This window comes from Eutrema salsugineum, unplaced genomic scaffold (assembly GCF_000478725.1).
Source record: "Eutrema salsugineum unplaced genomic scaffold, Eutsalg1_0 scaffold_14, whole genome shotgun sequence".
NCBI lineage: Eukaryota > Viridiplantae > Streptophyta > Magnoliopsida > Brassicales > Brassicaceae > Eutrema > Eutrema salsugineum.
Genome location: NW_006256877.1, coordinates 2,176,463 through 2,202,016, shown reverse-complemented (window position 1 = coordinate 2,202,016; position 25,554 = coordinate 2,176,463). Strand labels below are relative to the sequence as shown.

The window sequence follows — 25,554 nt, the reverse complement described above, 5'->3', positions numbered from 1 at the left end:
TCTATATTTATCCTGAAATGTTAATATCTAATTTTCGGTTATAGATAATATAAAATCACATTTTTCTTATAAATATACTTTAAATTGCATAACCCTAAACGATAGGCATCACGCAATGACGGATTATGATTTTGTTCATCAATTGGACTCTCAAATATCTGACTGGAGAATTATAGTGAAAATACTCAAAAAATGGGTGGTGGATTACTCGGACGATAATCGAAGTCTAAATTTCATTCTGGTCGATGAAAGAGTAAATTTCATTAACTTAAAATGTTATTTGTGATAATTATTATTTATTTTGCTTATTGTTTTAACATACAATAATTTGTTCTTTTGTTGATCTAATGTTATCGTATAAACTTCTAGGGTTGTAGAATACAGGCTCGGGTAAACAATCAGATGATGGAGCATTTCAATCAAATATGCGAAGAAGATCAATGGTTTATGTTGACTTGATTTCTTTTGAATCCTTACAACTGGACTAATATCCAAAGTATTACAAAACACGATTACATTATTACACTGACACAGGGAACAACGATCTCATCAGCTTTACCATTAACAAATAATTCGTTCTATAATTTTGCATCATTCCTCTCGATTTATGAATTCTCAGATGCTCATTATTATCTAATTGGTAAGAATATTTTGGTATCTTCTTATAATGCAAAATTTATAGTTCGCACTAATGTCTTAATTTTGACTAATTACAATCGCAGATTTGATTGGAGTCGTTGAAGATGCTAGATATTTTACTATTATATACCCGGATGGGACGACTACATCATCAATTCGATTTAATATAATAGATGATGAGTAAGTATATCTCAAACTGTAGGTTTTTGAAGTTTAACTAATTAATTATTAACTACATTCTTTGTCAAAATATAGGGAGTACATGCTAGAATGTGTTGCACATGGTGAGTTGGCAACTGAAATAAGAGATAAGTGTAGAGAATACGAAGGTCCTTTTGCTATATGTGTGTTAACCGATTGGTGTGTAGCAATTGACGGGGGTATGTTCTCTGATGATACATCAATATGTTATTTATAAAATCGTTGTATATAACATAACAATATTCTAATATATATGTTTTAGAGAATGTGTCTATCAAGGATCATGATGATGATGGTGTGTCCCGTTTTATCACTGATTCACCTATTGATGAAGTTTTGACCTTGCGCAATAGGTAAGTATGTTTCGATGTGTTGTTTAAATTGACTTATGAAAAAAAAATATGTATATTTAGGTCTACATGATTTTTTTATTGAAATTTCAGGATTAGAGAGAGATTATATGGGCTGGATACAGATAATGTCTAATGGTTTGGGCCGATTAGAATGATTCAAAATCGATAATCCATATATATTATTAGTTTTGTTAGACACTTTTTTTTTGTATTTACAAGACTGTTTTGGGTCAAAAAATTTCGTGTTATAACCAAAATTCGACTCTTCTTTTAACAAATAAATTGTGTTAACCAATAATCTATCTAGAATATTCATCATACGTTGCAACTTTCCAAAAATGGAACATTTTTCTTTTGAAAAATACGTAAAATACACTGATTCACGCGACACTTTCCATAACCGTTATTTGGGTGTTATATATATCCCCATTTTCTCATATACATTGTTAAAAATAAACAACAAAGTAACCCTTCTCTCCAACTGTTTCTTTGGCTTTATAAAAACATTGTCCAGGAAAATTACGTTCACTGGCTTGATGTAATGATTGTATACTGAAGAAACTATTGTATTTTTTTATTATTTTTGACTTGGTATGCTCGCGTATCTCGGTTGCGTGTATGCTTAGTACACCAGATGCAATTAGATTTTATTCTCTCATATTGCATGCTGCTAATGTCTCGAAAAAGTACATTAACGGATGAAAAGACGCCTTTGACAGACAATTGTTGTCATTTAAAATAAAACCTATAAATAAATTAATCTTTATTTTAATAATACATATTCAATGTTGTATGTTTCCATAAGTTTATTGGGTTGAAAAAGGAAATAACTGTCTAGAATGTAACGCGTATATATATGTGTTCTCTTTCCTTCTTTTTTTTTTTACTTTTCCTTTTGTGTTCTTGACAGAGAAAAAAAAAATGTCTCATGTTGTTGATATTTCTAGGTTAGATTATTACACCACCGGCGGTGAAGTTCGTGTGCAAGTTGTTCGACTCTGGAAGAATGTAAATTTCTTTGGTGATACAATTGAGATGATTCTCGCTGACGATCGGGTATTTTGTTATGTAGTTGTTATTTCTTTATATATTTCATAGGGTTGTTTTTAAAAGCAATTTTTCTTTTAGATTTTACACTTGAACTTATGCGAAATCGATCTTAGGGTCATCGTATCGGCGCAACTGTCATGCCCGATGAAATCGCTCTGCATGGACCTGTACTTAAACAAGGTTACTGGTTTAGGGTTCGTCGATTCGTTGTTAAGAAGGCCAGTGGTTCGATATGCATAACCGTAAACAGGCATCGGTTTATTTTCGGATCTCATACGATCGTGATTCCTATCTCTCCAGTAACCCATAATTTACACTTGCATCTCAACTGCACACGCTTCTTTGACATCGTGACTCGCGGATTAGATTTTGAGTTTTTAATTGGTAATATTGGTAATCATCTGTTAGTTTTGTGACAATTTTAGTATAATATATCGTTTTGTTAATATCACTTTTTTTGTATTCGATATAGATGTAATGGGAACCGTGTTGAAGATGGGTGATCTCTGTGAGATAAACAGCGATGCTTATGAGGATAATGCAACATATGTTCGATTCGAACTTCTTGATGCAGGGTAAGATCTATGAGTTTATATCCATATGTCATTTGTTTATGCAAAAAAAAAAAAAAAAAAAAACAATGTATCGTTTTGGTTTTATGACATCTAAACTGGAAGAACCTTTTTGTTCTATTTTAATCAATTAGGAGAGATTGTGTATTGCCATGTATCGCCCATGGGAATTTGGCTAAGAATCTGCATAGTGTTTATCAGCGTAATCAAAGTGAATCAGTGGTATTTGTGCTGAGGTTTTGGAAGATGGCTAATGGTCAAGGTAGGTTTTTATTCCTTTTTTTTAGTATTTTAGAATAGGTAATCTTGCATTCTTCTAATTCTGATTCGTAAAATTAATGATAGGTGTTGATAATAATTCGGTTGTCCTATGCTCTTACCCTCCTTGCTCTGATTTCCTGTGTAATCCTGTTGATGACGAGATTGACGATTTCAGGGCTAAGTAAGTATTAAATATAATTTTTCTTTATTGACATATTTTGTTAGTTGATTTTTAGATATATTGATCTAACATATCGATTTTTTTTTTGTAGGCGATACCACCTTAACTAATGCACCATCGATGGAATGTCAATTCCTTATCTTTCTTTTTAATGTTTGTAAAACTATTATATTATGATACTTATTAAATGATATCGGTTGTTGTTTAATCTACTATTTTGGTTTGACTCTATGCATACTGCATTATGTCTTATTTATATTATGAATGTTATGAATGATTATGTCTTATTTATATTATGAATGATATCGTTACATTGTCTTTAGTGTTTAGAATAAATTTGTATATCAATGGTTTTGTAGTGTTTTTTCTTTTTTGGTGATGTATGGTGATTTGAAAAGTTGATTTGTAAACTATAGTCTACTCAAAGGGCTAAGTATTCATTGCGTTTTTGAAAATATATCTGACAACTTCTGATAGATTTGAATATATGGATATCTATAGTTTTTGATATATGTATATCTATAATATTTTGTAGATGTATATCTCCAATATACAATAAACTTAACATTTTTGATTATATATATAATATTAATGCCTAAACCGCATGTAAACGATAAACGATTGTGTCTTAATCGATTGGAGTGTAAATAAAATAAAGGAATGGATAATCAGGCATATGTCATTATTCTTTATAATGTTCTGTCAAAAAATACCGCGTGTTGGATTATTAAAAAGTATGTCAATAACATATATAATAACTGATTTGATAATCTGTTTGATGTAAACGATTTATTATGTTACATTTAAATTATATATCATCTGAGCCCAAAATTTGTATATATCTTATGGGCCAAAAAATTCCGTGTTGTAACCAAAATTCGACTCTTCCTTTAACAAATAAATTGTGATGGTCTTGGATGGTCAAGAGGTTAGTCCTATAATTTATGAATATCTCGGTTATTGCTCTGATCTATTAAATTTATTAGTAATTAATAATGTTTTCAATATCAATCATATTGTTAATGTGTTATCTTAATATTTTCTAATTTTATTACGTATAATAATTCTTTCATCTAATTAAAGGGTTTTAAAATTCAAAATAATGAGAAAAAAGTCAATAGAATTGTCAAACAAAATAAATGAAAACATCAAATGAAATTGGTAGATTCAATGGCTTGGGAAAATAGGTGAGTGATCAAAAAAGTAGCCATCTTCAATGTTGTTAAAATCATCAGTGTAGTCAAGCCTGCAAGAACAAGATAAATAATGAGTCGAATATTCAACAATTTTGTTTAGTAAATTTACAAGATGATAACGGTGAACAATGCTTACATAAAATGAGAATTTTCGACTTCAGGAATTGGAGGATCGAACAATATTTCAGAGAATTCTCGACCAGAACAAACACATATTTCATCTGTACAATATAGAAAATTATATTAGCTACAATTGATATAAATATAAATTGATATATGGTTGGTCGATAGAATGAGAAATAACCTCCATATCGACACATCTCCCAAAATCTCAATACACAGAAAACGATTTTGCGACGAGAAGTATTTTTCCATAAGGACTCAAAATGTTCAGCATCTCTTCCTTACGCTATGCAATTGATGTCGACACCCCTAAAAATCAGAATTAATATATCATTTTCCTTAACATCGAGAATATGATAGTAAAGATTTATATATGTATTAGTCTTTGTATCAATGGATTCTTACTCAAAATCTCTAATTGTAAATTTTAGAACACTTGAGTTGATTCTCTGATTTCCGATCCAAAATTGGTCTTGACGTTCCAATTGACAAACTTTGATAATACCTCCGATCAAATCAACTAGCATAAAGCAATATATTCATATAATTAAGTAGAGTATTAATTAATCTAATTGAGTATAATAAAATACTAAGAAAACATACCAACGTCTATGTTTTCCATCAGAGATTCGTCAAGGACATTTCTAAAATTAGCAAATGAATACAACTGGTCATCTGATTTAGGCGATGTCTTCTCAACATGAGTATCCTCATCGATACAGATATGGAGACCATTGACTGTAATCCTCGAAGTTCCTATGTGTGGAGTAATTTTGAAGTTACCAATGAATTACCAATCTTTATCACACATCATGCCTTCATAATGGTCTACTAAACGATTCGGAATCGAAGCACGTATTCGATCACCCTAGATTTTCAGTTAAAAAATAATGATGGTATTGATAATATATTAAGATTCAGACAGTAATATATTAAGAATCAGACAGTATGTTATTTTTGAAGTTATACTTACATGTTCGTCTGCGAATATAAACGATCGCTGAATACCGTGAACACCTAGGCTTTCCTCGACACTCTTGATAACTTGAACACAGATAGAAGATCGATCAGATGCTATACCTAAATCAGAAATCATCGTGCAATGAGACATTTTTTTCAAAAATAGATGCAGTTATTCTTAACAATGAATAGAATCTGATTACGAGTAACAAATGGGTACTACTTTAAATTGAAAACCACCGTTACGACAACCAATAGTAGTGTTTGCAATGTTTTGAAAAATAACAGTCATATTTACCACCGCTAATTTAGTTGACTATATATGTCATGTTTTGTTATAATTATAATATAATAATTCTAAAAATCAAAAATAGAAAGAATCTCATCAGAATCATTACTAGGTGATAAAATGACATATAATTGTGATGATTATTAATATTTATTTTATTGTGATAATAATTGTGATACTAGCTTTTTTAGAGGCTTTGACATAGAAATTTTTTTTCTGAAGGAATATTTATTAGATTTTATTTCGTTTATTATATAAAGTACAATTATTTCTATATTTGATTAATATTAATGGTATAATTTCATTTTATTATTGTAAATAAGTGTTATTTATCTTAAAAAATGATATATACCGAAAGTTTAACAAAAAATATTATACAATTTAACTATTATTCATAAACTCAAATATAAAAATATTATACGATTTCTTAAATATATAAAGTCCGTGCTTGGCAAAAATTGAAAATAAAAATGTGATGTTTATGTTACGAGAATTTCAATAATCAAATTATAATAAGGTTTATATAATGATTGTGCCCACGCGACGCGGGCAGATACCTAGTATATACTAGAGTATCAATCTCTCTCAATCACCACCTCAAAAATGTTCCTCATATTTCTAAAGATGCCATTATTTTTCTGTAAAAATCTCATATTTATATTCTATTATATATATGTACATACTTTTTAATTGCACGTTTGTGATTGACAGTGCATACAAGGATTAATAGGATCGAATGAAGATGCTTCCCTTGCAGCATAATCAGTAAGCAAGACATAATTCTTAAAAAATTGAACATAAAACTCTTTAATGATTCATGAACTTGATCTTGCTTGCAGGTTGCAAATTTTTCAAATTGGGAATTTGCGAGAATCAAAGGTATGCCTATAGCTTTCTACTTTACTAATGTATTATGTATATTAGTTGTAGAAAGCGAGGAGCTTTCAGTTTAGGTATTTGATTCCAAATACTCACACATTTCACATCTCAAATGTTTCAAGATTATCATCTTAATTCAATAGATTGTCATTTGTTATTTTATTATAAATAAAAGCACTGACTATAAATATGTTCATTTTTCAATTTTAGGCAGCTGCACAAGCACCACAAAGAAAGCAGGAGTTAGAGAGGAGTTACGGTGCGGAGGAGGAATTATGACTGGAAGAAAGAGTAACGCAGGCTATCGGGTCAGGTAGATTGATTATGATGATTACGACTAAGCTTTGTATCCAAGGTTTTCTATAGATGTAATCGTAGTTTTGCAACTTTGTATTCAAAATTCAAACTTTTGTATTCAAGTATATAAGTTTGTACGTGGTTTTGCTGATGCAGGGAGATGGAGACTTGCTAGATAGACTCATGCATGGATACAAACCATAGAAATGCTTATATATCTATACTATTTTATGCTTCATGGGGCCCGTTTTTACATGCAATTCGCCCAAAGGTTCAATTATTATGCTTCGTGGCGTTCATATTTTTTGAACAATTTTTTCATTTTATAACAAATTTTCAGGGATTCGTAATTACTTTTTTCACTCGGCTTCTTATGATGTGTGGTTTAAAAACCAGGAAAATAACTTCATCTTTTAATTTGAATTGAAAAAAAAAAAAAAGACTGTTCCTATGACTAGCATAACAGGGTCTTCATAGTAAGGAAAACGGCCTGGAGAAAGATGATTACAGATAACATTCCGTGATGGCAGAACACAAGCCATGAGATGAGCAGAGGTCGCAAGGTAATATTCGTAAATTTATACTTATCATTCACATAAAACTGAGGTTTCTTGTGAGTCAAGTTGACATGTGGATTTTTGAATTAAATGTACGTAAAACAAGAATGAGAACCTAACAGAGGTAGATGTGGCTGACATGCTCCTTAAATTCCGTTCAATGCAAGATGGTTTTATGGATACAAGCTTTAATACTCTCAATGGATCATGGTTTGATACAAGCTGTGTTTGTAATGTATGGGTTTGCACGCTCTTATGTTGATTTTTTTTGGCTTTACAGGGACAGGACATGGTGTAGCTGCTGCATTCAATGTGCATGAAGGTCCTCAAAGTATTAGCTTTCGGTATGGAAAGATGACATCTCTTTTATGTATTATCACGACTTCGAATTCAGCTCACGAAAAAGAAAAAGAATGAAAATATTTCTCATTGATACTCGAAACAATGTACAGTGTTTACATATATATACTGGTCAAAGTTAAAGGAAACTTAAACCCAGCAGACTAAACCAACTAAACCGTAATTTAACTTAACCAGTCTAATATACCCCCTCAAGTAGCACAAGAAGAACGAAAGAGACTTGAAACTGACATCTTAGACAACAGAGAATGAAACAGAGAGGGACCAAGCGGCTTGGTCAAGATGTCAGCATGTTGATTCTGGGAGCTGACATGAAACGTCTTTAGGAAACCGTTCTTCAGCTGATCTCGAACTTTGTGGCAGTCGACCTCCACATGTTTTGTGCCCTCCTGGAAGAAAGGGTTTGAAGCAATGCTAAGAGCAGATTTATTATCACAAAACAACATTGCAGGTCCAGTTGTTTTGATGTGAAGATCCTTCAGCAATTGATCAATCCAGAGTAAGTCGCAAGTAACATCAGCCATTTCCCTGTATTCTGCTTCACAACTATTACGATTCACAACCTTCTGCTTCTTCGATTTCCACGAGATCAGCGATGTGCCTAAGTAAACACAGTAACCAGATACAGATCGTTTGGAATCTTTGCAAGTAGTCCAGTCTGCATCGGCAAATGCGTTAAGACAGACATCTGTAGAGACAGAATGGAAGAGACCCTGACCTGGGTTTGACTTCAGGTACCGAACAACCTTGTGGCCTGCATTAAGGTGAGCATCAGTCGGTTTAGAGAGAAATTGGCTGAGCTTGTTCACCGCGTATGTAATATCCGGTCTGGTGATAGTCAAATATAAGAGCTTCCCAATCAGTCCTCTGTAAGGTCGTGGATCATCAAGTGGCTTGCTTGTCTCAGAACTTAGATTCACCGAGGGATCCATAAGAACCGAGCAAGGTTTGGCAGCCAAAAGACCTGTTTCCTGCAACAAGTCTAAGCAGTATTTCCATTGGCAAACTGATATACCTTTGGAAGATCTGGCGATCTCTAAACCAAGAAAATACTTCAGAGGATCCATGTCTTTGATAACAAAACCTTGTGGAGAGTCTGTTTAACATGATCAACTGCACTATCATCATTACTGGTAATGACAATATCATCAACATAAACCGCAAGTGCAACGATAGCAGTACCCTCAACTTTCACAAACAATGTGTTCTCAGCAGCAGATTGAATAAAACCATCATCAAGTAGAACTGAAGAGAAACGATGATACCATTGTCGTGAGGCCTGTTTCAGTCCGTATAAGGACTTGTGTAGGCGGCAAACCGGATTCTCCGGAAGAGTGGTTCCCGGTGGTGGTGTGTATCCCAATGGAAGAGCCATGTAGATTTCTTCATCCAATGTGCCATAAAGAAAGGCATTTGAAATGTCCATTTGAGTAAGGCTCCAGCCAAAACGAGCAGCAACACCAAGAATAAGCTTCACAGTTGTGAGTTTGGCCACCGGTGAGAAAGTGTCGATATAGTTAACTCCCTCCTGTTGAGTAAAGCCCTTTGCGACTAGCCTCGCCTTATGCTTATCAATAGAGCCGTCAGGGTTATACTTCAACTTGTAGACCCATTTACAACCAGCCACATTCTTCCCTGGTGGCAATGGAACTACAGAGAATGTCTTGTTACGCTCAAGAGACTGAAGCTCATCATCCATACCGTTTGTCCATGCAGTAGACTTGATAGCTTCGGCAAAGTTTCTCGGTTCTGTGTCAGTACTGATGGAGAAGATGTATTGGTGATATGGGAGGGATAAATGGTCATAGGAGATAACAGAAGACAGTGGATAACGGGAGGAAGTCGGGGGAGTGGTAATATGGTCAATAAGATAACAATGGAACTCAGATAGGTAAGATGGTGCCTTGGGTGTCCGTTTAGGTCTCCCATTGTTTAACGAATTATGGACAGCCAAGTCAGAAGATGTATGTTGTGTGACAGGTGCAGTGTTAGAGTGTGCATGAGATGATGATGATGATAATGGATCTATAGTAGGAATAATATGAGATGATGATGCATTATCAGATGAAGATGAATGATCAGATGTAATGTTATGCGGAAACGAATCAATAGCAGGAGATGAGTTATCCGGAACAGGCATGGGCAAAATAGATGTGGGAAACAAATCAGGAACCTGAGAGAATAGAGTTGTATCTTTAAAAGGAAAAGTAGTTTCATGGAACACAACATTTCGTGAAATAACCACAGTGTTGGTTTCAAGATCAAAAACTTTATAGCCTTTAAAACCGGGTGGATATCCTAAGAAAACAGCTGCCATTGCACGAGGTGAAAACTTTGTTCTAAAATTTGGATAAGTGGAAACGTAACAGAGACAACCAAAGACACGTAGAGATTCATATTGAGGCTCTTTCTTAAGCAGTTTTGATAAGGAGTTTGATTTCCTAACAATGGTGAAGGAGTCCTATTGATCAAGTAAACAGCAGTTTGTACACAATCACCCCAAAAACTAAAAGGCACATGAGATTGAAAGTACAAAGCTCTAGCCACATTCAACAGGTGTTGGTGTTTGCGTTCAACTACTGAGTTTTGTTGTGGGGTATCAACACAAGAAAAATAATGGATCATACCTTTGTCCCTAATGATATCTGGGAATGAAAGTTCAGGAGTGTTATCAGATCGAATTGCTTTAACGATTGTAAAAAATTGAGTTTCAACAAGCTTAAGAAATGCATGGAAAACCGTAGCAACAGAACTTTTATTACGTAAAAGGTATATCCATGTTACACGAGTAGAAACATCTACAAGAGTGAGGAAATATCTAAAACCTTCAACAGTTTCATGAGCAAATGGACCCCATACATCAAGATGGACTAGATCAAATGCATTATCAGCTACATGGTTATGTGAAACAAATGGAAGACGCTTTTGTTTTGCTAAAGGACAAACAGAACAATGAGAAGATGCAATAAGGACACTTTTAGATACTTTTGACAAACAATGTAATTTGGCTGCAGAAGGATGCCCAAGGCGTTGATGCCATAAGTCCCCATCAGCAACCAAAGATCCAGCAAACGGTTGAATGAGAGCAGATGAAGCTAAGTCTTTTGCAGTGAACACATATAGATTGTTAATGAGACTACACTTCCCAATCGTCGAGCCCGAAGTAAGATCCTGAATGATGCAACAGTCATGAAAGAAATTAGCAGAACATAAGCTAAGTTGCACCAGAGAACTCACAGAAATCAGGTTAAAATTAAAAGATGGAATATGCAAAACATTATACAATGTCAATGATGCGGATAGATGCACAATGCCAGTGTGTGAATTGGGTACTCTAACACCATTACGTAATGATACTGACTTATCCCTGACTGTCCGTACTTCAGAAAACAATGAGAGATCTGAACAAACATGGTCCGTAGCCCCACTATCAACTATCCAAGCACCATTAGGAATCATATTTGAAAGAGCGGATAAACAATGGTGTTGGTATGTGAGGGTTTGATATTCAAAAAAAAGATTAGAGGAAGGAAAAGACACAGTACCTGCAGAAGCATTGCAAGCCATCACGCCATGTTCTGTTATTGATGCGGATGGATGCTGAATCGTAGTGTCTTGAGGCTTGACATGTGAGGTAAGCTGAGCAATGAGCTGTTGAACTTGAGCAGATGTGAATGAACTCAAATCCAAGCTACTGTTTTGCGTAGAGTAAACTGGCATTTGTGGCATGGCATCAGCAACAGCGTTAGCAATAACATTGGTCTTGTTATAAGAGTTGTATTGTGGAGGCTTCTATTGTTGAGCTGATTGTGCAGACTTTGGTGTAGGAGGAGTAGGAGTGCTTGAAGCTTTAGAAGCCGCAGGATGACCAGGGGGATACCCATGAAGTTTGTAGCACTTGTTTACCACATGACCAGTCATACCACAGTGTGTACAAACAGGACGAGATCGTGCCTTGTAGTTAGCATAAGCCGCAAAATGCTGCAATTCAGCTTCAGTTGGAGAAGTTGAAGCTTGAAACACCACGTTCTCAACACTTGTAATTGGCTTCAACACCCTTTGACGCTCATCTTGGCACACCATGTTGAAAATTTCTTCGATATTAGGCAAAGGCTTTAGCATCAACACTTGCCTCTTAGTAGATTCGTAAGACTCATTTAGTCCCATGAGAAACTTCATGACCTTACTCCTTTCCTGTATCTTTTGCCAGTTTGTTGCCGCAGAACATTCGCACTTCCCACAAGTGCAGATCGGCAATTCAACAAAATTCGTATACATTTCCCACAATGTTACCAATTCAGTATAGTATGTGCTGACATCACGAGCACCTTGATTCACAGAACACAGTTTTTGTTCGATTTCAAAAATACGAGCTAGATCTGCTTGCTTAAACCTATTCATCAGGCTATTCCAAACCATTTCAGCTGTAGGCATGAAAAGCAAACTAGCGCTAATGTTCTTCGCAACCGAATTCAATAACCAGGTAGAAACCATGTCATTACATCGTGACTAAGATCCAGAGTTCACATCACCATCTGGAGGTTTAGGAATTGTACCATTGACGAAGCCGAGTTTGTTTCTGACATTGAGAGCGGGACGAACAGATCGCAGCCAAGATTGGAAATATGCGCCGCTCGTGAGTCGATCTGACACCAGTACAAGCCCCGCGTGATCGTTGTTATGAAGATAGTACGGATTTTTGTAAAGATCGATGGAAGGACGAATCGGAGCTTGAGGATTTGAACCGGAGCTCGCAGACATCGCAAATCGTGAAAGAAAACTTCCGAAAAACGGGAAAATCAAAGATCAAAGAAGAAGATGAAGATCATTCGAACGACTTCAACAAAGAACAAGAAAAGCGAAATGCAGAAATCACGAATCAACACAGATCGCGACGCACTCATGTACAGTGGCGGAGACAGAAAATTTTTTTACATGGGTCACAATATTTATTATCTAAAAAAATTATATAAATTTCACTGAAAAAAAAAATTTCATCATTGATAAATATCTCATAAATGCATTTTATGCTCACTCATATTTTAAAATTATTTGATTATAGTTTCATTGTTTTATCACGGTTTTATTATGATAGTTTCAAATACTTGTTTTTCAATAAAACAAAGTAGATAATTGCTTAAAAATTCATCACCAATAATATTACCTATAGTCGTATTCATAAATTTTATTTTTTGGCGAGATTCCTTTCTAAATTATATCAGTTTTTAAAAAGAATTTAAAATTTATCTAAGTAATTATTATTTAAGATGAACTCTTATTTATAGTGCTTCCGCTTCTAAATTGAAGCACTTTACAATGTGGGACAATTATAAACTTTGGCATAAATTTTTATTTTATAATTTTTGTGATTGTTATTAGATCAACATTCTCTAATATTTATTAAACTATCTTAAATTTCAAATTTTAGAAAAGTTAATTCTTATTTTAGATTTGGATAATAAATCAATTAAAAAAACTCAACAACAATTTATTTATTTATTTATTTTTCAGGATTTCACCTGAGGCAGCTGACCCTCCTCAACTGAAGCTGGCTCCGCCACTGCTCATGAATTAAAATCGAGAGGAATGAAATCGAAGGGATGAACAGATTATGCTCTGATACCATATCACAACTTTGAATTTCAGCTCACGAACAAGAAAGAGAATGAAAATATATCTCATTGATACTCGAAACAATGTACAGTGTTTACATATATACTGGTCAAAGCTAAAGGAAACTTAAACCAGCAGACTAAACCAGTTAAACCGTAATTTAAGTTAACCAGTCTAATATGTATATATTATATACCAAAACTAATGAAAATCTATCGGTTTACAAGCGTTCATTGTTGTTCTCTGCTTAATTTTTCTGGATTCAATGAAAATTTAGTTGTTTGGTGTAATCGTTGTCTTTCTTTGTTCTTTACAATTTTTTGTTTATTGTCAAATTTTTATGGATTCTTGAACATGGTCTAATGGTGATTTAAATTTTTGTTTTTGCAGGTTAGGAGTCTAAATCTTGCAAGTCAATAGAAATAAATTCTGTGTAAAAAAACTTCAGAAATTACTAGATATGTCGTCTATTCTCTTCTCGGTCGCTCCATCGATGGCTACGACAACGTAAAACAGTTACAGCAAAGGAGAATAATTGCAGCCTAATGATCGCATGTATTGTTAGAGATGATCTCAAGTGTTATTAGCAACGTCTCTCATAGCCGCTAGATTTTCCAGCGTCGTTTTTTGGTAATGCAACCACTGTAGCAGCAATTCCTTTTTCCAGCAGCATCTCCAAACACCTCTGACATCTTTTAAATGTCAATTAATAAGTGGTTTTTACATTTATAGTTAATTATAAACTAGCGGATTTAATATATATATTTAAATAAATTTACATTTTTAATATGCTATCTGGAATGCTAGACTATAATTAAAAACTATATTTCCATATGATAAAATTTACATACATTGATTATTAAACTCTATATATCATTTCGTCCATAACATAAAACTCTAAAACTCTAAAAACCGAATTAAACATTATTATCACACACCTAAATATTGTTTTATTTTAAATTTTAACCAATAAAAATTAAGCCCGCCCACTTCTTTGACGGGTTAAAATCTAGATGTGGAGATAATATATGTGTAAGATGATATCAGCAAACTCTATGTACCAGATGTGGAGAAAATAGAAACAACTTGTGACTGCTTGCTTATTTCCAGAGTGCATAACAAATCCGAATCCAAATCACATTGTCTGTCACCGAGCTTCAAGGATGGAATTGGTTAGGTCGGGAACAGTCCAAGATTGCTGTTTTGTTGATGAGGAACCAATCTCAAAACGACCGACAGAAAAACCAGGCAGTTTGGGCTGTTCCATCTCGGTTCTCTCGCTCGTGAGCATCAAAATCACAGACGACATCGCCGGTCTATCCTCTGCACATTCTTGAACACACAAGAGACCAATTTGTATGCTCCGTAGAACCTCGTGTGGTTGAAATGTTGGTGATGAATCTACGATAACCGGATCTACCATCTCCAGCCCTTTTCCTTCCTTCCAATTCCTCCACACCTGATCATCAAAAACAGAGCTTTTAGTCTTAGCGTTTATGAATCGAATCACACAAAAAAAACAAAAACAGAAAAAACAAAGAATTTGATTGGTCAAACTTACATAGTTTAGCAGGCTTTCCTCGTTCGTGTGGAAGAATTCAGTGTTTCTCCTTCCAGAGATAATCTCAAGAACCAATACGCCAAAACTGAAGACGTCTGATTTGACGGAACAAATCCTGTCTATGGCATATTCGGGGGACATATATCCGCTGCAATGCATCATAACGAAACAGTTGAGATCAGTCTTGTCCAGAGTTTTGTTCTACAGTTTCCAAAAGATGACAGTGAAAAACGTATTTACTTACTACGTTCCAACTACGGTGCTTGTAGCAGCTTCTGTCTCATCGCTTCCAAAGAGCCTGGCCATCCCAAAATCCGCGATCTTAGGGACCATATCTTTGTCCAGAAGAATGTTGCTGGGCTTCAAATCCCGGTGATGATTTGACACCGAGAATCTTGGTGAAGATACAAGAGTCCTCGAGCAATACCAGTGGTAATCAGTAGTCGCTTCTCCCAATCAAGCTTAGAGCTTTGGGTTTTGTCTACAAATTGAAACCAAATAAATTTTAACTGATATATTGCAATGATGATAACATTCAAATAATCAAAGAGTAGTCGGCACTGACCAAAGATATATGTATCAAGGCTTGAGTTTTCCAGGAACTCAAACACCAGAATCATTTCGTCACCTTCGAAACAATAGCCAAGGACTTGTACGAGGTTTATGTGTTGAACACTTGCCATCAGCCTCACCTCGTTGGCGAATCCTTGCATGCCTTGTGCGGACCTTCTCAAAAGCCTTTTGACTGCCACTGTTTGGTTGTCCAACAGCCCCTGTAATAATGTTGATAAGTTACAAGGAATTTTGAAAATAATGATAGATATATATATATATATATATATGTATATATAAAATCAGATGTATTTTTCTTACAAACCTTGTAAACAATCCCGAACCCCCCTTGTCCAATCTTGTTAGAGTCAGAAAAGTGTTGTGTGGCCGTGGCAACAGTTAATAGGTCCATTGGTTCACATCGTAAAACCCCTATTGATAACATTGATATACTAATTCCATTCAGACAGAAAAGAAGATTAAAGATTTAAAGAAAGGCCGTTTATCACAAAACAACATACCAATACTTGTTTCTGTTGCTGCAATAGGTGCTTCTGCAATTGCTCTTGCTGGCCTCTTCTTTCTTCTCCAAATGCACGTCATTATGAAAATAATGCAACCCAGAAGAAGCACAATGGCGACTCCAACAATCACCATTATCATTTTGGTACTCTTCTTTTTTCTTTTTCTGTTTGCCTCAGCTGCCGCTTCTTAAGAAAGTACAAGTCAACATAGAGACAGACCCATTGTTTCAGAAAACAGAGAAAAGTCAATAAACTAACCTGCATCAGTGGCTGCCAATCTAACGAATAGGTCCTGCCCGGCAATGTTATTCTTGCGGAGATCGATGAGATCTCCGAACCAAATCACACAACCGGATCCACCATCTTTCATGTTTGTATTTGCATAGGCTGTACAGTTGCACATCTCAAGGCACTTGTCCTTGCATTCCTCCAGCCCGATTCTCCTGTTCACAATAGACTTGGAAATATCTGGTAACTTCATTTCGCTAAGCCGGACAAACCCATCTGAAGAGCAGTTCAACGATGTCTTCCTCTCACACCCACCTGTCCAGTCGTTCAAATCCCATGCCTCTTTGTACTTGGCCTCAAAAAAGTCGATGCAATGGCAGTCTGGTGATGCGTCTCTTCTACAGAGACCATTCGCTCCACATAGATTGTAGCTGCCACACGCGTCATCTGGGAGAATATGCATTATTGGTTTCCACATTTGCTGTGGTTTAGGAATCCACGTAGTCCGGTTCAACAGGCCGTCATAGGATAATCTCAATACTGAGAAGAAACTCTCATTCGTGGTTCTGAAGAAATATGTTGCCTCCTCTTCAGTCACGGTGATACTATATGTCCCGTAGCTCAAAGTTTCACTCGTTTCCTCGACGTCGTTTAGGGTTTTCCATATATCACTCCGGAGGATTGGCACACCTTTCTTCCGAATGAAACTCTGCGCAAGCTCATTTTGTTCTACCGCATAAGTGAATTCCCCTGATGACGGATCATCAGAGCCTCTCCAGGATCGCAGTGTCCGGTTAATGTTCGTTTTGGCATCCCACCCCAGTTTCATCCCGGAGACTAGAGTATCTGTGGGAAAATCGAAGCTCTGCCACTCATATGAGGCGACGTTGTTGGAGTATCTCAAGACTAAGTTGCCAATGTCAAGAAGCTCAACAATCAGTGGCGACTTGTTCAGATTTGTGCTAGTCACATTGGTCCACCAGACACGGTTACCGTATTGGTCAAGGAGGACGAGGTTGGTGTTGATGACCTTGAGCTCTCCAATGGGCTTGGAGAGTGGGCGGTCTCTATTTGCAACCCATACCATTTCCTTGGGCAGTTTGTAGTGCCATATGCCCACATACCAACCTCTGGAACCTGCGCTTGGCTTGAAAAGGCCGCAGACAAACTGTTTCTTAGCGGACATGATGTTTTCTCTCTGGGATAAGCTATATGCTTGGGCGTATGAATCCAGGGACGATACTGTAAGAAAGAAAACTAATAGAAAAGAGATAAACCGCATTATGTTCTTTTGTGTGTTTTCATTGTTTTGAATATTGATCCTTTCTTTTATAGTTTTATATATTCAGCTCGCATTTGACTTTTTAACTTCAACACTACATGTGATAATAAATTTGAAAACATATCAAATGTTAGTTTATCAAAGCATCTTTGAATCTAGAGATTGCATTTATTTACAACCTGGAATTAGTCTTCCAAATTTTAATGGAACTCACTTTAATATCGAGTGGACATTTTAATCATAAGAAAATAAACAAAACGCTTTTTGTAGAAAAAAAATGAAAGTTGAATTCAGTGGTATAGTTAGAGACAGACAAGATACCAATCAAGAGAATTGTTAGTTGCGGGTTTAATTTTTGTGGGTTTTGGCTTGATCCAACAAACACTTGGATACCATTTCCTTTCTACCCAGACACAACTAGTCAACTACTACTAAGCCCACCGGTTCGAACCGGAACAGAATAAAACAGTTACCACACCAGAAGATCTTTACATAACAAGCAAATATCGTTAGCACTTCAAGAAAAAAAAAATGGAAAAAAAAAGGAGAAATTTGGCATTGATTAGTACCAATTTTTTTTTTGTTAATCGGTTTTGGTAGAATCAGGGGTTAAACAAAAATGATAAAAGAAATTGTTTCACTGAAGATGACAAGTCAATTGTACATACAAGAAATTATTGATCGACTCAAAAGTCTAAAGATCAAAAGCTATAAAGAGTGTACAAGGAAGTGAAGAAACTAACAGTTGGACATAGTTGTGTGTGTTTCTTCTAATTGCAAATTCACACACCACTTTCAAGCAAGCCTTGAGCATCTATAAGATAGTAAGATTCAGGAGGAGGATGAACATTAAATTAGTTTCTGGACTTGCTCATACTCATCAATGCCTTGAACATCAGACTCTTGTTCCCCTTTCTCGAACAAGATTGCTTTATCTCCACTATCTCTCTATTTCTCGACACTGATATCGCTCTTTGTGGCTCCGGTAAGGCCTTTTCATCCACAAAAAAGAAAAAACACAGAGCAGAAGAAGATTCACTAACTATGTTGATAACAACTGAAGCTGAATATATATTATATTAACTAACCAGTATTCTTGGCTGGCTTGGGGAGCTTGAACGTTTCAGTAGAGATCCTGAACGTAAGAGAGCAAATCTCATAGGAGAGTTTGTTCTTTTACCTGCAACATCCACACACACACACTTTACTTTAGTTTGTCTGAAATTATTTTAAGGAAATATCATTGTCTAGTTGTTGTTGTACTACTTTGTGTTCTGTTGCTCATGTTGTTGTGTAGGATGGGTGAGAAGGAGAAGCTTCCTGTCTTGTTAGTAGCTTTCCTGCATTCGATTATCCGAATTACAAAGAATCAATAAAACCCGAAACAGAAGAAGAAGATTAGAATCAAGATTCTACCTTGCAGTATTTGGGTGGTTTTCCAGTATTGTTGATCGAACAGCTTTCAGGGCAGACCAGGAGAAAGATTCAGATAACATACGAGAAAAAAAACCAGAAACAAAAAAAAAACAATAAGATATTGAGTTACCACTCTTGAATCGATGGGAGTCATCTCCTGCAGAGAAGCTTGTGCCTCTTTGTTCACCTCTTCCATGTTCTAGTACGCAAGAATTTGTCATAAAAAAAGATTTTGATCAGATTGAACGATGATGGAATGGATCAACTGTGTGGGGTTAAAAAAACGAAGAGAGATTTTTAAAGGATATACTAGGGAAGAAGTAACGCTTATGATGGTGAGGAGTTTGAATGAGAAAGCAATGCTGATAAGTCCCACTCTTCCCCATATACTCTCTGCATAGTTTCATCCTCTACAGCAACAACACACATATATGAGAGAAGTACTTTGATTACAGTTCCAAGACTCAGAGAATGCTTACTTGTTCGAGAGAAGATAAACGAAGATGCGTGATGGAGAAATGGGTTGAGTTATCAGAGAGAAAGGAGTTGAATTTGTCAGAGACAGAACCAAGATGATCCACTGTGTTCACTACTGCCTTAGCTGCATACTCTTTCAACGTTTCTATCACCCTAACATTAACACCATTCATTCATTTCCTTGCAAAATATTATATCAAGAAAGAGAAAAATAATAGTTACGTTTCTTTGTGTTCTTCTTTGCCATAAGATGTTTCGAAGTACTCAGCAGCTGAGTATAACTGTTTCCGCAAGTTCTTTAAGTCCTTAATCATCCAAAAACAAACAAAAACAAAGCAAACAGGAGAGAAGATGAATCTTGAATGAAGACAAAATCACAATCCTAATGATCAATCTATGCTTGGGGAAAGAGATAGAGAGAAGGATCAAACCTTGAGAGTTTCTGAGAATTGAAGAGTCTGTTTCATGAAGAGTTCGTCATGATTGGAAGATTGATGAAGAACGATCGCTAAAGATGCAGAGCTCGCCATTTGTGCTCCGATTTAATGAGATGTGAGAGAGAAGAAGAAGAAAAAGAAGATAATGGAGTAAGTAAGAGAGATCCAAGTGGAGCCACTGCACACTATTTAACACATTCCATACGTTATTTACAAGTTAAATTTTTAGAATAAACTGTTAATTATATCAACGAGAATGAAATTAATTTTCTTTAAAAGGACTAAAAAGAAAGAAAAAAACAATTGAACTTCTTTGTGATTGGGTAAGAGGAGACTTAACATTATAAAGCAGCCGACAAATCAACCCGGAGAAATGCATTTAGGCCACATATTCGCTAATCTGAAAATTTAATAAAATTATTTTAGAGCATTAATGATGGGATCAAATTATAAAATACACAAAGTCCAGAAAAAATGAGGAAGGAAATGATAGTTGGAAAATAATGGAGCAGAAAGTAGAGAAGAGTAGCAATTTTAACATTTTGTTAAATTAAAGAGAAAACAACTTGTCAACAGTTTTGAATCTCTTGTCCCTTTCAAAAAGAAAATATCAACACAAACATACAAGAGAAGTGGGACACAGAAAGGAATCAAAGTTCATGTGAAGTTGCATTATAACCCAACCAGACGACAAAAACACGCCCAAGATTGTATTTCGGATCACCCAAGTAAGAAGGGAGTCCTCAAAATCTCACATGATAAGCAAAGAGTTTATGACCAAAAAAAAAAAAAAAAATGAAACGATTCCAAATTGAAGGATAAAGAATTGAGGGGGAGGATTAGACGATACGCTCGAGCTCTCTGAGAGTGTGGTTTGATGAGTTGCAGAGACGGAAGGTGCCTGCATGGTGCAGTTTCTTTGGCTTTCTGGAACACAACAAAACCCATCTCTCACTTCCCAATCCGGGTGCTCCTCATTGACATATGTTAACAGTCGTTGATCAGAAGAGAAGAGCAACATCTTACGACCCGAGCTGATTCGTCTGCTATCTCATCTCTACACAAGACAATTAGCCAAAGGCTCGATACCTTATATATATTTTGATGATGGAAGCGTCTTTGATCCTCTGTTTTAACGCTTAGAACAACAGCATGCTCATCAGATATATATATATATATATATATATATATATATATATGTCCCCCTGAATATAACGAGCAAAAGACTATCAATTGACACATTTGAAGAGTCCAACCAGTAAAATTGGTAATGCTTCACCTAAAATCCAGGAAACCTTACTAGCAATTTTCAACTCGTGAGCTGCATTGTGAACTTGGTCAGAATTAAGGACCTGAGCCAGGAACATATACCAAACAAAAAAAAAGCTAAATCAAATTTTAGGTTCTACTCACTAAGTCGTCACCTACAACCCATCAGAAATAACTGGGACACGTGAGCATACTGTATCGATAGATCTGAACCATTTGTGGTAGTAATCACCAACAAATATTGGTAACAAAAAAAAAATACATTTGAGCTGAGACAAGAGATTAGAGAAGGTATCGAAATCATTCCTTATAAACGCCGCCTTGAAGCTCGAAACCTCCGTTAGTTGCGGATCCATCTCCAACTGTTGTTTAGTATCCGCACACAAGGTTACTTTAGTAAATGTATATAGGTGAAGCTCGGAGATTCTTATTTAGATAGAGGTGAGGTCGATGTGATATTTTCGAGGTATTCGAGCGAGGTTGATTAGGCAAGGTAGAAGTTAGCGATTATAAGTATCGAGTTTTTTAGTCTTTATTTCAGATTACGGATTCCGTAATAAATGAGGTTACAAGGCTATTTATAGTGTTAAATTAGGTTACATTTCGGTCAGAATAGCTTGGGCGACCGGGTAGATAGACCTGACCGACCGTCTATCGGAACGTCGTGCTGGCGAGCTATTTCATCTACATCAACGTGGCGAGTTGTCCCATCCATGTCGAGGTGGCGAGCTGTTCCTTTGATACAAAAAGGTCATCTCCCCAAACAACCTCGTTTTACTCTTTGTGAATAGGCTTGTTGCTCTTTGATCTTATTGGGCTTGATCGAAATTACGAAAATGGGGGCTGTGCTCAGCCCACCTACAACAATTGTCTCCCCCCAGTCCGTTGATGGAGATGTTACTTCGATATTCAACGCATCGAGCTGGAGAACTTTCATTTCTTTGGACCTCGATATCGATGTCGGGTCTTCGGAGTCGAGGTGATACTTGGGAAGCGAAGAGTCGCAAAAAGCAACGGTCGTCTTGGGCAGCGAAGAGTCGCAAAAAGCAACGGTCGTCTTAGGCAGCGAAAAGTCACGAGTGGAAGCGTGATTTTCGGGAAGCGCGTGGAATCCGCCACTAAATAAAGTACTGGGAAGCGTCCGGATCATGATTACTTTCCTCGGTAACCGCTGTTTTTTCTTCCTTATATATTATGCTCTCCTCCTCTTCTTCTCATTTTCTTCTCTGTTTACAAAAGATAATCCTGCTCTCCCTTCTCTCTAGAATTCCTTTCTCTCTCTAGAACTCGTCCTTTTGTTATTTTGTTTTTATTGTTATCCGACATCGAGTAATGTCTTTGGGGGGTCAGCGTATCGAGTCGAGCTTAGAGTCTGGCTCCAGGTCCGACCAGGAAGCTTCTAGGAGTGCTAGCTCTTCCCCTGAGGTGTCTTCGAGGTCTGACACCCAATCGGATTGAGGAGAGTCTCCATTGGTTGAATTGGCGGATCGAGTTCGTTCTGATGGGGCATCTCCGCGAGGCGAATCTACGAATCTTCAAATAGTTCCTCTTGTGGAGCGTGATGGCGATGCTACTGAGCACGCCAAAGAAGAGGTTGGTGAAGGGGGCGAGGAGGAGGATGAACAGGGCGAGGAAGAGGAACAAGGCGAAGAAGCCAGACCTCGACGTAAAGGTTCCAAGCGCAAGGGAGCCATCAAGAATCGACTAGTTAACATTCCGTCTCAGATGACGGCTCAACGCCTCGAGGAGTTTCAGTTATGATACGGTTTTCGAGGTGAGCTGATGGCGCCAGGACCTGAGGATTGACCATGGCTGGCTCCGGAGGGCTGGGTTACGCTTTACGAGGCGTGGTTCAGTCTCTGTCATCTTTGGGTGCCTTTGCCGAGGCTGTTGACCGATTATGTCGATCGGAGGTGTATCGCTTTCTCGCAGATTCTTCCTGCGGGGATCCAATTTATGGTCGCGGCTCTTTTGTTCGGGAGCGAGGTCAGGGTTGATGTTGACTGGCGCTTCTTCGAGGAGATGACTACCGTCCAGAAGAATAATCCGATCCCAGGCACATATACGATAAAGGCCAGGAAAGATTGTTCCTTGGTTTACCCCGTAAACAGGACGCCAAGCTGGGGCCTGGGAGGCGTCCTTCTTTTATGCAAAGGTGGATGAGGCGCTGGTAGTTGATACGACCAGAAACTTTAGGAACGAGTGGAGCAGTAGCATCGGTAGATCGCTAATTCGGTCATATCTCGAGTCTTCCCTTTCTTTTACTGATGTTTCTTTGTTTCTCGCAGAGCAAAACGTCCAGCTCGAAGCTTTCCCAGAGAATTTTCACGTGAATATTCAGAAGATCAGGGCCGTTGGGATACAGCATTGGCCTGATATACATCGTCGACGAGTCGAGGCTTCCATCACTCGCATCACGAACGGTAAGCTCGACATTTTTGATATTTCTTCCGTAATCGACATCGTCTAATACGTTTTTTTTGTTTCAGCTAGTTGGAGGAGGGAGAATAATCTACGGGAAAGAGCAATTGCAATGGCTCCAATTCAGGTCAACGCGCCTAGCCTCGCTGCACGCTGAAGGCCAAGAAGAGCGGGAGTAAGGATCGGGGTCCTTCTGCATCTCGGCCTGCACGCACGGATCCGGTGCTGGCCCAAGAAGAGGTCGAGGTTATTCCTCAACGCGATGTGAACCTCGAGTCCGTTGATGAAGGTGGGGTCGAGGCTCAGAGTGCCGAAGACCAAGTGGAAGCTCGGCAAGTAGACGATGAAGCTGACGAAGCCACGCAGTCGGCGAGGCGCGAGGAGAAGAAGCAAAAGAAGAGGAAGCGCGAGGAGAAGAAACAGAAGAAGGAGGAAGCCGAGGCTGCTCGCCTCGCCGAGAAGAAGGAGGTCGCCGAGGCTAAGGCGAAAGGGAAAAAGAAGAAACCTTCCGGGGATGGCGACGATGGCGGTCGAGTTGGAGCGGAGGCTGCGAGCAAACGACCTAAGGTTGATCCACCTGCTAATGACAAGGCCAAAGAGATCGACTGGAGCTTTTCGTTCGAGTACCCCGAGTCGAACGAACCGTTTGTCAACAATGTTGATAAATGCGCAGAGCTGTTCGGGATGATAAAGGGCTCCACCTCCGAAGTCCCTCCTGGTACTGATGGGGCTTTCAAAGACATGGCGAGCTTCGCCTTCAAGGTATGTCTAGAATCTTTACTTTACTATACCCTGTCTAGAATCTGTGAGTTCGACTGAGAAAATTTTTTTATTTTCATTTTTAGTTCATCGCGAGCTGCAACCGCGCAAGGGGTCAATACATGCGTTGGCTCCGGAATGGTGCTGCTCGGCTGAAGGATGCTCAGGCTGCGGGTGAAAAGGCGGTGAAAGAGCGTGACACCGCTATCGAGCAGCGAAGGGTCGCCGAGGACAATTGGCAGACCATGAGAAGAAAGGCGGAGCAGCTCGATGCAGGGGTAAAGGAACTGACCGACAAGATCGAGGCGATGAAGCAAGAGAACCTGGATTTGGTCAACAACCTTCAGATTGTTAATGAGGCTAAGATCCAGGTCGAGAAGTCGATCGCCACTGAGGTTGTCCGGGCACAGCGACATGCTCAAGAGAGGATTGAGGCAGAGACGACTCGTATTTGGGCGGATGCTGAGGCCAAGTACTCAGGTCGAATAGATCGACTGAGGACTCGCATTGCTCAACAAGAGTCGATTGAGCGATTCAAGCTTGATCTCGTGCAGGCTCGAGGTACACTGGAATGCCTCGATCTCTTGAAGGAGCAAGAGATGTCTGAAGAGGAGTTGAGAGCCGAGCTCGAATCATCGAAGTGCGACTGCGAACAGAAACTCGAGAACCTCAGCCTCACATATCTTGAGGAAGGCGACTTGCCTCCGCCTTATCCCGAAACTCTGGATGGCGGTTCGGACCACGACGATGTCGAGGATGGAGAAAATCGTGAGGACGGCACTCAGCCCGAAGAGTAGATCTTGTCTTCTTTTCCTTGTTCTAGCATCACCCCCTTTTTTCTTCTTATTTTGTTTCTCTCTGTTTGTAACGCGGATACCCTTATCTTTATCAATGAATGTCGTTTTATCAAGTATTAGCTCGCTATTTAAATCGTAAAATGATTATAGATTCAAAATAAAACGTTTGATACGAGGTGAAAATTGGTTTTAAAGAAACGATTGGGACGAAGTGAAAATCTGTTTAACAGGATGATCAGCACGAGATGAGACATGACTTAATAGAATAATACTTACGAATGATAGGTGCGAATGATAGGC

The 25,554-nt window shown here is 37.5% G+C and overlaps 2 protein-coding genes and 1 pseudogene across 6 annotated transcripts; 1 reads left to right on the top strand and 2 right to left on the bottom strand.

Annotated features, from left to right (window-relative positions):
• Positions 1-14,678: 14,678 nt before the first annotated feature.
• Positions 14,679-17,579, bottom strand: LOC18022791 (annotated as a pseudogene).
• A 708-nt stretch (positions 17,580-18,287) lies between these two features.
• On the bottom strand, positions 18,288-21,266 carry LOC18022790 (protein ABIL4). 5 transcript variants are annotated; one of them, XM_006405218.2, is made up of 10 exons: positions 20,859-21,266; positions 20,003-20,408; positions 19,794-19,876; positions 19,574-19,724; positions 19,405-19,504; positions 19,225-19,293; positions 19,095-19,137; positions 18,945-19,018; positions 18,767-18,858; positions 18,288-18,670 (listed from the first exon to the last, which is right to left on the bottom strand). In XM_006405218.2, exons 2-10 carry the CDS (start codon positions 20,099-20,101, stop codon positions 18,533-18,535), a joined length of 849 nt encoding a protein of 282 aa, XP_006405281.1. In that variant the 5' UTR covers positions 20,102-20,408; positions 20,859-21,266; the 3' UTR covers positions 18,288-18,532. The 5 variants fall into 5 exon arrangements, with proteins under 5 accessions (XP_006405281.1, XP_006405280.1, XP_024014580.1 ...); XM_006405217.2 differs by having other exon boundaries at positions 19,574-19,716; XM_024158812.1 differs by having other exon boundaries at positions 19,095-19,293; positions 20,003-20,193; positions 20,349-20,408.
• A 1,572-nt stretch (positions 21,267-22,838) lies between these two features.
• LOC112088559 (meiosis-specific protein ASY2-like) lies at positions 22,839-25,254 on the top strand. The gene is made up of 7 exons (XM_024158956.1): positions 22,839-22,949; positions 23,210-23,333; positions 23,389-23,496; positions 23,566-23,729; positions 23,840-24,034; positions 24,122-24,460; positions 24,544-25,254. Exons 1-7 carry the CDS (start codon positions 22,839-22,841, stop codon positions 25,252-25,254), a joined length of 1,752 nt encoding a protein of 583 aa, XP_024014724.1.
• Positions 25,255-25,554: the final 300 nt, after the last annotated feature.